The sequence below is a fragment of the Zingiber officinale genome, chromosome 3B (genome assembly GCF_018446385.1).
Source record: "Zingiber officinale cultivar Zhangliang chromosome 3B, Zo_v1.1, whole genome shotgun sequence".
NCBI lineage: Eukaryota > Viridiplantae > Streptophyta > Magnoliopsida > Zingiberales > Zingiberaceae > Zingiber > Zingiber officinale.
Window position 1 is genome coordinate 123074252 of NC_055991.1, and position 12915 is coordinate 123087166.

Sequence of the window (12915 nt, forward strand, 5' to 3'; positions counted from 1 at the left end):
GACTTTTAGGAATTTGTAAATTTGAGAGGGAGCTTCAAAACAAGATTTTTAAGTTTATATCATTTTTACTTAGTGACCAAATGTTTTTCAAAATCTACTCTTTTCAAAATATTATTTACAAAATGTTTTTCAAAATCTACTCTTTTCAGAATAGTATTTTTCAAAATATTTTTCAAATTTTATTCTTTTTAAAATATTATTTTTCAAAATGTTTTCAAATTATAATTTTTCAAAATGTTTTCTTTTCAAAATATGATTTTTCAAAATGTTTTTCAAATTTTATTCTTTTCAAAATATTATTTTTCAAAATGTTTTAAAAATATAATTTTTCAAAATATTTTTCAAAATTTATTCTTTTCAAAATATAATTTTTCAAAATGTTTTGCAAAATTTATTCTTTTCAAAATATAATTTTCAAAAATTTTCAAGTTTTTATTGACTTAGTAAATTTTTTTTATCATTTTCAAAATTATTTAGTAATGTCTTTCAAAATATTATTCAAACTTAGTAATATGTTTAAATTTTTACTTAGTCATATTCTTCGACAATTCTATTCATAATTTACTTTATTTAGTTAATATTTTTCATATTTTAATCATTTTTTCTTAGCAAAACGTTATGGTTAAAATCTTACTTGGTTTTTGGGTCTATCCCTATTTTTGATGTGTGTCAAAGGAGGAGAGATAGTGAATTCAGGGGGAGAAAAGTTAAATTGTTTGTTTATTTAACTTTTTACATATTTTTAAACTTAACTTTGAACCTTGGTTGTCAAACATCAAAAAGGGGGAGATTGTTGGTGCAAGTTGCACCAGAATCAAACCTGAGTTTTGATGTTGTCAAATGTTCAAGTTAAGTCTTGTTACTCAACCGAGATCTAACAAGTTGACTGAGTGTGCAGGATGTTTACTCAACCGAGAAAGACCTAGTTGGAGGCTAGGCAGGAGAAATCTTAGCAGATCGTGGAACCTTGGTGGAAGTCCAAGTGGGTCGAGGGGACCGGATGCTTGGCGGTGTGATCGAGAGGTCTGGAGGACCGAAGATCAAAGGAAAAGTCCTGGGGAGCCGATCAAGGATGAGTGAAAAGTCCAAACTAGATCTGGAGGATCTAAGTTTGGCAGGTAGGTTGAGGTAAACAACTGGAGGAGCGACAGTGAGGTCGGGTTCCCGAAGGGAACAACCTTATGTCACTGATCTAACTAATGAAACCGGGAAGGTTTCAAAAGTTGAGATCAAGACAGTCTTACTGTCGTGCATATTATTCCTGCTTTATATATTATTGCTCTAACATCTGTTTTGCAGGAGACTTTTTAGCTAATATTGTTTTGCATATCCGAGCTGATCGGTCGACCGAATAGTAGGATCGGTCGACCGAACCAACCAGAATCAGGTCAAATCATAACTGAGTCCAAGTCGGATCATAGCCAGATCAGTCGACCGAACCGTAAGAACGGTCGACCGAACTATAGTGACTCAGCACAGGACAGATCATCAGCACCGATCGGCAGCAAAGGAAATAGGCTGATCGGTCGACCGAACCTGGGGATCGGTCGACCGATCCAATCAGCATTTATTCTGCATTAAATGATGATCTCGGCAAAATCAAGACGAACAGGGAAGGAAGCTGTTCGGTCTACCGAAAGGCATGATCGGTCGACCGAACCATTAAAGACCAATAAATGAAAAAGATCGAGCCAGCTTCGAACTTCAGCCAGGAAGGAAGGGAGCGGGTTCGGTCGACCGAACAGAGGGATCGGTCGACCGAACCTCCAGTACTCCTATAAAATCAGGCTCGAAGACAGAGGCAAAGGGATAACTTTCTGATCGACTCTTGTGCTCTTCTACAAGCTGCTCACGCTACAAGTCCTCATCAAATTTGCAAGCAACTTCATCCGATTGCCGACCGAGCTACGAATTACTACTACTATTGTCGGTATAACTTTACTTTTTGTACTACACTTTAATTCTGTAAGAAAGTAGAAGTGTTACTATCCTACATATCTGTACTTGTACGATTCACTTCTTTCCGAGGAGTTCGGAAAGAAGGATTATAGTGTTTTGCCCATCGGTGCGGTCAAGGATCGCGGGCCTTCGAGTAGGAGTCGAGCTAGGCTCCGAACGAAGTAAAAGATCTTGTCTCCTTTCTTATTTCTGCTACACGACTTTGGTTTCAAAAGATTAAAGATAAAGTTTTAAACGCGCGATATTCACCCCCCCTCTATCGCTCCAAACGATCTATCAGACTGGACTTTTGCTCAGTACTCGATGCTTCCGGACTTTCTGCTGGACGCCCGCTCCCCGACTCGTCTAGTCTTCTACCTGGTTCGCGACACCAGGACTTTCCACCTAGGGTTACCACCCCCTAGGACTTTTGCCTGAAGCCCTCGACCCACCAAGACTTTTCGCATAGGGTTACCACCCCCCATGACCTAGGGTTACCACCCCCTAGGGTTTTCTACCTGCCTAACCTCAGTTAGGACTTTTGCCTAAGTACACTTAGGACTTTCCTCCAAGCTCATTCAAACTGTTAGATCACAACATAACCTTAACTTTGAATCCTTTGTCATTATCAAAACACTGGTTCGATCGTCGGATGCTTCCCGCACCAACAAATCTAAGTCAGCATATCAACGTATTTAACCAAATTGTGAGTGATTTGAAGCAGGTTGATATGAAGATCGAAGATGAAGATAAGGCGATGATATTGTTGAATTCTCTATCTTCATCTTCTACATATGAGAATTTGGTTACTACTTTGATGTGGGGTAAGGAAACTCTTAAATTAGAGGAGATCATAGGTGCATTGCTAGGTTTTCACCAAATGAAGAAAACAATCGATGAAGTTTCTCATAGAGAAGGACTTGTGGTAAATAGTAATCAAGAGCGTGGTAGGAGCAAATCTTGACATGGATCGGGTAACAAGAACAAGACTCGTTCTAATTCGAGAAGGAAAAAAGTGATTACGTGCTATGAGTGTGGAGGCAAAGGTCATATGAAGAGAGATTGTCCAAAGATAAAGAAACATGTTGCAGAGAACAAAGGTAGTTCGGCAAAGTCTACAAACATAGTTGAAAAGGAAAATCCAGAGAACGGTGATGGAGATATGCTATCAATTATTCCAAGTTCAAAGCTACTAACGGATGCATGGATCTTAGACTCTGCATGTTTATATCACATGACTCCAAACAAGGAGTGGTTTGACACTTATAGGGTAGTGGATGCTGGTTCAATGTTGATGGAAAACGATGCCTCATGTAGAGTTATCGGCATAGGGAACATCAGAATCAAAATATTTAATGGTGTGATCAAAAGCCTATATGATGTTAGATATATACCCGAGCTAAGGAAGAACTTGATCTCGCTAGGCACACTAGCTAGTATTGGTTGTAGTTATAAATCAGTAAGCGGGGTGATAAAAGTCAGCAAGAGAGCTCTAACGGTAATGAAAGGGCAAAAGTTAGCAGAGAACCTCTATAAGTTGATAGGGACTACAGTTGTAAGTGGAGTCACCTTGGTGGAGTTTGAATTAGACAGTACAGTCTTGTGGCATATGCGGCTAGGGCATATAGGTGAACGTGGGATGCTAAAACTTCACAAGAGAAATTTGTTGAAGGGTATCAAGACGTGCAAGCTTGAATTTTGCAAATTTTGTATTCTTGGGAAATAGAGTAAAGTGCAATTCAAGACGGCAACAAATAGGACGAAGGAGATTCTAGACTATGTACATACGGATCTCTGGGGACCAGTTAGTGCAGCATCACGTGGAGGACACTTATATTTTGTGAATTCTACTAATAATTACTCATGAAAGGTTTGGGTATACTTTATGCATCCCAAGTCGGAAACTTTTATAAAATTTAAATTATGAAAAACTAAAGTGGAGAACTAAATCGAAAGGAAGATCAAATGTCTTAAGTTTGATAATGAAACTGAGTACACAGATTCAAAGTTTTAGAAATTTTGTGAGTATCATAGGATAATGAGGCATTTCTCGATTTGTAGGACATCTTAGCAGAATGGGGTAGCGGAAAGGTTGAACAAGACAATCATTGAGAAGTCAAGATGTCTCAGACTAAATGCAGGACTAGCAAAGAATTTATGGGCGGAAGTAGTTAACATGATATGTTATCTCATTAATAGATCACCAAGGGCAGCACTAGAATGCAAAGTATCAGAGGAAGTATGGACACCAGTGGTAAGACATATGTCAATTAGAACTGTATTGGCTTTAGTGGCACATCATGATTTGCAATTGGAGCAAATGGATGTGAAGACAACATTTCTTTATGGAAATTTGGAGGAGCATATTTTTATGTCACAACTTGAGGGATTTAGTCAGCTCAAACAAGAGCGGTTGGTTTGTAAGTTGAAGAAATCACTCTATGGATTGAAACAATATCCTAGGTAATGGTACAAATATTTTGATTCATACATGATTCAAAACGGATATAGGAGATGTGAGTATGATTGCTGCATATATATAAAGAGTCTTAAAGATAAATCACTAGTTTTCTTACTACTATACGTAGATGACATGTTCATTGTTGCGAAGAACATGAAAGAAATCGATAAATTGAAGAGGTTACTGAGCAAGGAATTTGACATGAAAGATTTGGGAGAGACCAAGAAGATTCTTGGAATGGAGATTCATAGGGATAGAACTGTAGGGAGATTATGGTTATCTCAACGTAGCTATGTGAAGAAGGTGCTAGATATGTTCAACATAGAGAATACAAAGTCGGTGAGCACACCCATGACACATCACTTCAAGTTATCCAGTATACAGTGTCCAAAAACGAATAACGAGATCCAAGAGATGTTAAAAATTACATATGCTAGTGTAGTTGGTTGTATGGTATATGTCATGGTTTGTACGAGACCAAATTTGGCACAAGCAGTTAGTATGATGAGCAAGTTTCTCTCAAATCATGGTCGACCATATTAGGATGCAGTGAAGTGGATTTTCAGATACTTGAGAAATATAGATGATTATGACATCATATTCAGTAGACAACCGGAAAATCTTTCAGTTACTGGGTGCATAGATGCAGACTATGCAGGAGATTTAGATGACAAGAGATCTACTACAAGATACGTGTTCACTGTGATAGGAGAACCTATCTATTGGAAATCTATGATATAATCTATTGTTGCATTGTCTACTACGAAGTCGAAGTATATGGCAGTAGCTGAAGCAGCGAAGGAAACTTTATGACTTACATAGTTAGTTAGAGAATTAGGCGTTCAGTAATGTAGAGTCAAGTTGTTATGCGATAGTCATAGTGCTATCTATTTGATAAAAAATCAGGTGTATCATGCGAGAACCAAGCACATTGATGTGAGGTTTCACAAATTCAAAGAGTTAATTGTTTCCGGAGAAATTCAATTTGAAAAGGTTCACACTGCAAACGATGCTGCAGACATGCTGACAAAGTCAGTGACCACATAGAAGTTCAAGCATTGCTTGAACTTGATCCATATGTTTAAATGCTAAAGGAAGGAAGCTCAAACCCAGATATCCAGGTGGAGTTTTGTTCATATATTCGTATTCTTCGAAGGGGTGAATATTCATCAAGGTGGAGATTGTTGATGGGTGACTCATATTTGGATGAAGGTTAATGCGATGGATGTCAGAAAGAAAAATCTGTTAAGATTTTTCATAATAAAATTCTGTTACGATTTTATATAATAGAATATTCCGTTATAGTTTTTTCATAACAGAATTCTATTGTGATTTTTAATAACAAAATTCTATTACGATTTTATCGGATCTGGGATTTATGCACTATTTATAGGCATTATTGTAAACATATTGTACAATCACAAGAATCATGGAATATGATTCAATTGGTTAGAGAGAATTCTAATAAAATTTCGGTCATTTTTATGGAGTAGGCACGTTACCGAACCACGGTAACTCTTCTTCTTTCTCTTCTTCTTCTCCTTCCTCCTCGTGTTTGCTCCTTTTGTGTGTCTTTGTCTTGTTGCTCCGTGCGATCTCTTTCTCTCTTCTATTTTTTCTGCATTAAAGATTGAGAGGTGTTGCCCCCTCTTTGAGCAACAAATTACTATAACTAAATCAACGCTCTTGATATAAACCTTTCTTTCTAAATCTATCGTGTGTATCTCTTGTATTTAATCGGCTCCAGATTTCTTTTGTTGCATTTGGCATGCTCAGGATCCATATCAGATACATAATTGCATTACAGTTCGAGTCCAACTGATAACAAGAAATATGCGACTGGTAGTTCAAACTCCCCAGCGCACACCCTTTTTCTTGCCATACGTAATCTTTTAACCCTCAATTTGTAATTTTGATACTTTTGTAGATGACAATGAGGTGGACAAAGCGATGATTTGGCGTGTGAAGACATCATTCATTAACGAATTCTGATCAACATAGATTTGTTACAATTGCATATAACGTGTGATATATTTATTTATTTATTTATGAAAGTACACGATAGATTTGTTAAAAGTTGTTATGTGATGATTTTAGCAATTAATCGAATTATATGATATCAAAATTGAATTTGAATCAGACACAAGTTTGCTTGAAATTTTGAATACTGTCTATAACTTCGGTATTAGATGCATATTTAAGTCTAATCTTTGCGAGTTTGGTGAGATCAATCAGTTTTGTTCATGTTCAATCTAACTCGACTTCTTCTGACTATTTCAACCGAGTTTTAGTTTTTTTTCTTCACTTAGTCTACGAGTGCTTAGCAGACTCGATACTTCTTGTGATTTTATCCATAATACAAACATTAATAGTTTATATTGAATGAAAGAAGTGCAACTACACTGAAAAGATCTCAGCAATTGCTTCCTGTTATTGATACATTAAAATTCCATAGATTTTTGTGGATATGCACATATATAAGCTTGTCTTTTAGCTTCTGATCCTTCTTCCTCCCCAAAACTGGAACTAATTAAAGAATCTACTCATTGAAAATTTTTATTTTATTATTGAAGAAAAAAAAGCTTTCCCTTGTACTTCGTCGATGCTGATTTCTTAGGCTGCTTGTTCTCCGTCGATCGTAACCTTACAGTGGCCGGTCAGCTTCTCCACTGGGGGCATTGGTCGGCCGGGCGCATCCCCTGAGCACCGGCTTTGAGTGGGCAAGGGGTCTGGAAGGGCGGCACCATGCAGTTGTACTGCAAGCAGAGCGCAGCGCCGAGGGGGATGGCAGCCACTGCGGGAGAGATCTCGATGCCGGTGAGGAAGTTGTGCTGGAGGTATAGCAGCTGCAGCCTGCCGCTGAGGCCATGAATCAAGCGGGCGGGGACCACTCCGGTTAACCGGTTGTTGTTGAGGTAGAGGCGGCCGGCGGATGCCAGCTGCGGCGGCACAGACCCTGAGAACCGGTTGTAGCTCAGGTCCACCACCGCGACGGCCACGTCCCCCCTGGGCGTCAAGGGACCTGCGAAGGCGTTGCGCTGCAGCTGGAGCGTCTCGAGCGGGAAGCCGAACACGGAAGCGGGGATGGGGCCGGAGAACAGATTGGAGCTGAGGTCGAGGAAGTTGAGCCGGTTGAGGCGGGGGAGCACGGCGTCGACGCGGCCGGTGAGGGAGTTGGAGCCGAGCGCGAGGTAGTGGAGGGAGGGCGGCAGCGGGGGGAGCGAGCCTGAGAGGTTGTTGCGCTTGAGGTCGAGGCGGAGGAGGGGAGCGGAGTCGCGGAAGCGGGGGAGGTGGCCGGATAGCTGGTTATGGCAGAGGACAATGTTGGAGAGAACGGGAGCGTCGGCCAGGGCTGGAGGCAGAGGGCCGGAGAGTCGGTTATAGCTGAGATCGAGGGTGCGGAGCCGGGGCAGCGAGGCAAGGCCGGCGGGGATACGGCCGGAGAGGAGGTTCTTGCTGAGGGCGAGGAAACGGAGGTCGCGGCAGCGCGCGAGGCCGTCGGGAACGGGGCCAGCGACACGACCGGGGACCAGGGAGAGCTCGGACAAAGCCGACAAACGGCCGAGAGCAGGGTCCAGCCTGCCTCGCAGACCAGGGGAGCCGGCGCGGGGTTCTCCGAGGGCGAGCGCCACCACGCGGCCGCTAGCGCAGAACACGCCCGGGAACTCACAGGGGTCGGCGGTGAAGTCCCACGCGGAGAAGAAGTGCGAGCCGGGCATGTCCTCCAGCTGCTTGCGCACCGCCTGCAGCTCCAAGAAGTCCGCCGGATCAAGTGTCGCCGCCGCTGCCACGCACAGCAGAAGAAGCAGGACGAGAGTCCTCAAGAGCGAGAAACAGCAGGTCGACTCCATGTCCACCGCGATCGGTTGGCGGTACGGCCGTGCGAGGGAAGGGGTTTTAATAGAGCGCGCGTGCGAGTTGGTTTCCAGTGGGGAAGGGGGCGCGAGGTCATTTAATGGCGCAACTGTGCGGACAAGGGAAGAGAAGACTTGGGCGAGAAGGGTCGTTGCTTCGTCGCGTGGAGGAGTCATTGATTGTGGCTTGGGGAAGAAGAAGGTGCAGCGCAATGGATGATGACGATACTCGATGCCTTCCTTGGAGTAGTCTCTTCACCATCATCCTCATCGTTATGGTTATTATGGCTATTTATTTATCCGCTAAAGACCGAAGCTTCATCCTTCCCACCTTCTAACTTCTCAGATTAACTCTATAATTTCTCTGTTTTTTTTTTATATAATCTAAGGATGAATTATGTCTACGATAAACGGAATTATCTTTATTATTCCCATAAACTGTGTCCATTGCTACTTTGGAATTAAATAATTATGATAGATGTCCTACGAGTTAGTGCAAATTCATCATTTGTCAATTTATAAAAAACGAAGCACCTAACTTTTTGAATTGATCAAAAATACATTATACTTTACTAATTTGTCAAAGGACATAAAACCTCGAATCATTACTAAAAATGTTAAAAATAATAATAGAGAATATATTTAAATTTTTTATAATTTTAAAAATTCATAAGATTTTGAGATTATGAAATCCACTGATCGATCTAGAGATTTCAGATTGTAATCATTTCAGGTTTCGTGGATTTTTAAAATTATAAGGAATTAAAATATATTTTTCATTATTATTTTTTACTTTTTTGGTGGATCAGAGATTTTGAAAAAAATTAAATCTTTTTTTTTCTATTAGACCTGATGTCTTCCCATATCAAGTCCAATGTGGTTGAGCCTAATATGGGGAGATATTCGGTTCAATGTGAGTCTAATGTCCATAAGAGGCATGAGAAAAAAAAGAAGAACGAAAAAGAATTTATTTTTTTTAAAACCTTTAGACTATCCCTAAGAAAGTCAAAAATAATAATAGAGAACATATTTAACTCCTTGCAATTTTAAAAATTCACATTACCTGAAATGGTTACAATCGATTAATGGGTTTAAGTCGAAACTCACTGATTAACCTAGAAGTCTCAGATTGTATCCATTTCAGGTCCTATGGAGTTCTAAAATTACAAGGAATTCAAATATACTCTCTATTATTATTTTCGACTTCTCTAGTGGTGGAACATGGGGTTTGAAAAAACTAAATCTCTTTTTTCTTTCTTATTTTTTTTTTATAAAGCCTGGTATCTCCCCATATCAGGTTTATATTGGGCCTCATATGAGGATATATCAGGCCCAAGTTGGGCCTGATATGAGAAGATATCAAGCCCAAATTGAGCTTGATATGGAAAGATATCATACCCAACATGGGATTGATCTCTCATAAAGCATGAGAAAAAAAAAATAGTTTTTTAAATCTCTAGACCACCACTAGGAAAGTCGGAAATAGTAATGGAAAGCATATTTGGACTCCTTATTATTTTAGAAATCCACATAACCTGAAATAATAACAATATCTAGGTCGATTAGTAGATTTCGATTGAAACCCACTGATCAACCTAGAAATATCATATTGCAACCATTTCAGGTCCTATAAATTTCTATAATTGCAAGGAGTCTAAATATACTCTCTATTATTTTTGACTTCACTAGTGATGGTCCAAAGTTTTGAAAAAAAAATAATTCAAATTGAATAAAATTCAATAGGTGAGAGAAAAGAAGAAAGAGATTTGATTACTTTGCTGCAAAAAAGGTGGAACCGCCACCCTAGCGGCCCCCTGAGCCTGGCCCCCCAGGATTCCAGAGGGAGTAAATCACGGTTAATGCTGGGCAAGAGAGGTGACTGGGGGTCGCAGGAATTTTTGGCACAGCAGATCAGGATTTTAACCCCGTGTGCAGTTGGCGACCTTTGACCCCAGAACCTTAGCTGTAAGAATCAGGCACCTCTCCAGCTGATCCAGCCCGTGGGGGCTTTGATTACTTTGGACTAGTGGAGAGTAAGAGAGAGAGAGGAGTTTAATGCAGACATAATTATCAAGAGAGGTAAAAAAGAAAGATTAGATATATTATTAGGACACCGTTTGATAATTATTAAAGTATGATACACCTTTTGATAATTCAAAATTTTAACTACTCTTTTTAGTAAATTGTTAATCATTCCATTACCAACTCAGCTAAGGCAGTGCTACGGCTATAAGTTAGCTACTGTCTGAATGCACTTGCATATACCTAACTATAATACTGTTTCTACTAATTATCTACTTTTGGTTGTCTTGTTCTTCTTCCATGTAACTGAGTTGAACTTCGGAAGAGTTTCGTCACCTTCCTTTTAATTATATTCGATGATTGCAGCTTCTCAGAGCTCGTCTATCAATCATAGAAAAAAATTCTGGATTTAGTTTCGGACGGTCACCACTTCCATTCATCCTTGTTGGAGTCGAACATACCTTCCACTATTATCCTTCTCTGCTCTAAATCAGCAACTGACTATCCTTGATGCTCCGACTCGATAAGGAATTGACGAGCTAGATGCAACCCAACTCTCATCCGACCATCGTTCGATCAACTTACAGTGGTCGGTTCCGATCCTTCAAGGAGTCAGCCCATCATCCAACGACAATTTATGTCAAACTGAACTTAAACACTAGTTTATGGCAAGCACAAAGGCTACTACAACCTTACGCTCCTATGGCAACACCTTTAGAGATAAACGATTTTGTCCTTAGATTCGTTTAGGAATATTCAGATAAATTTTGATTCTTTTTTTATTATTTTTTCCAATCCTAAAAATAAGTGATAAGAGATTGGGGCACACAACTCCCGACAACCGTGTGTTTTGCTCTGCTACCCTCAAAACAACAACCAAAACTGACGGACAAAAGAAGCAAGAAATTCTCCCATTTTGGAAAGAGGATCATGGTGACTAATGATTTAGTTGACAATAACACTTCATTATATTGAAACTTAAAAAGGGGAAGTTCGCAAACAAATTCTCTGACAAAACAACTCTACCTAGTTAGCCAGAAATGCTAGAACATATTCCAGGGGAAGTTCCTCTTTCTCTGCTTAATCAACATGCCGAATTGGTCATATAGACAATTGCAAGGCACAATCCATAGGCAATACCATAAAGAATTGCGTTGGCGATCCAAGAGCATCACGATTGTCCAATGAATGGTTGTACAAACTACAAAATCCACCATCTCTAGAAGAATAGGATGATATGCCCTTCGCAAGCTTAGATTTTTCAGATTTCTTTCTGGTCCTATCTAAAATCGGGGAAGATGGTGCGCTGGGTAGGTGGTTTCGATGTTGACTGTGAGAAGACTTTGAGCGGGAAGTAGAGGGTGTCGAGCAATCATGCGTGTCAAAAAAATGTACTAGAGAGAAGAAAACATCAGCAATCAGGCCAGGTAGGGGTCTCGGCACCGGGACTCCAATGCTCAAGTCAAACAGGTGGTCGAGAGAAAAAAGAATACGAATAGTAGAAAGGACAGTGAGCTTTGAGTGCGTAATCTTGCGTACCTGCATCTTTAGGAGGAGACCCCTTATATAGTATCAATTTTTCTCTGTGCATGAATATCGATGTATTTCGAAAAAAAATGGCTGACCATTTTGACATTTTGCCATCTTTCCAAAAATAGGCCCATCATATTTGGCCTTGCAGGATAGAACTTTCCAACATACAACTTGCACAGGGAATATTCTCTCGATTCTCTAAGAACTGTTATACAAAACACTAAAAAAGAATATTAGGTTGTTGGGTTGATGGACCCTTAATATGATTTGCTGATTGGCGGACCAAGTCTCCTTTGTCATTCAATCAGACTTTGCTCGTGAGTGAGGTTGGGTTGGCTAAAGAATAATGACCCTTTTGAGGACTCAATTTTCACTCGACTTTCTCTGCTCGGCCAAAAATTCTGGTCTGATCGGGTCGTATGCCTATCACATCCGATCGGACTACGGTCTAATCGGCTACACAACTCGGCTGAGAAATGTGATTGTGTAACGCCGAATGTGAACTTGGGATCCGATCGGACCAAACGTCCGATCAACTGGCCCATCCGACCGAGACATGTGATCGTACTAGCCCTGAGTGTTGACCTCTCCTTGATTTTGACTACCATATCAGCCGACTCTATTGACTTCGGGATGCCTCACCTTATTTGCTGCATCATATGCCTCCGTTCAACTTTAGTCAAAGGAGACTGCAAGCTCGGCTGAGTAGATACTTATGTTTCTTGTGTCTCTCATTATCTGATCGGACACTCTGTCCTTGTCCCATCACTCGGTTTGAGCTAACGTCACACTGGCGCCTTGAAAACTGGGCATGTCACTTACCATTAATGTTTAGTATGATGAGCACACATTTTTATCATAAGCATGTTTCCCGCCTCTCATCCCTAATAAATGCAGCTCGTATCTTTCTGCCACATGATACACGTCTGTGAAAAGAATATATGAAATGACAGGCTACTATTGAGATTTGTTGTGACCTTTGCCCGTTCAAATTCAACGACCCTGATTAACTCTCTCTGTTTCTCCTCTAATCGAATGGTTGTGGTGGGGTACCGCTACGGTTTTTAAGATTTACAATCTTTGATGCACTTTTATTATTTTCGCCTT

At 40.3% G+C, this 12915-nt stretch overlaps 1 protein-coding gene across 1 annotated transcript; it reads right to left on the reverse strand.

The window, feature by feature from the left end:
- Window positions 1–6771: 6771 nt before the first annotated feature.
- On the reverse strand, window positions 6772–8571 carry LOC121967543 (LRR receptor-like serine/threonine-protein kinase ERECTA). The gene has a single exon (XM_042517843.1). The coding sequence runs from the start codon at window positions 8428–8430 to the stop codon at window positions 7057–7059; it is 1374 nt and encodes a 457-aa protein (XP_042373777.1). The 5' UTR covers window positions 8431–8571; the 3' UTR covers window positions 6772–7056.
- Between the last annotated feature and the right edge of the window lie 4344 nt (window positions 8572–12915).

Excerpts from the sequence above, each read along its gene's own strand:
- LOC121967543 (XM_042517843.1), bottom strand. The coding sequence starts at position 8,430 with ATGACTCCTCCACGCGACGAAGCAACGACCCTTCTCGCCCAAGTCTTC.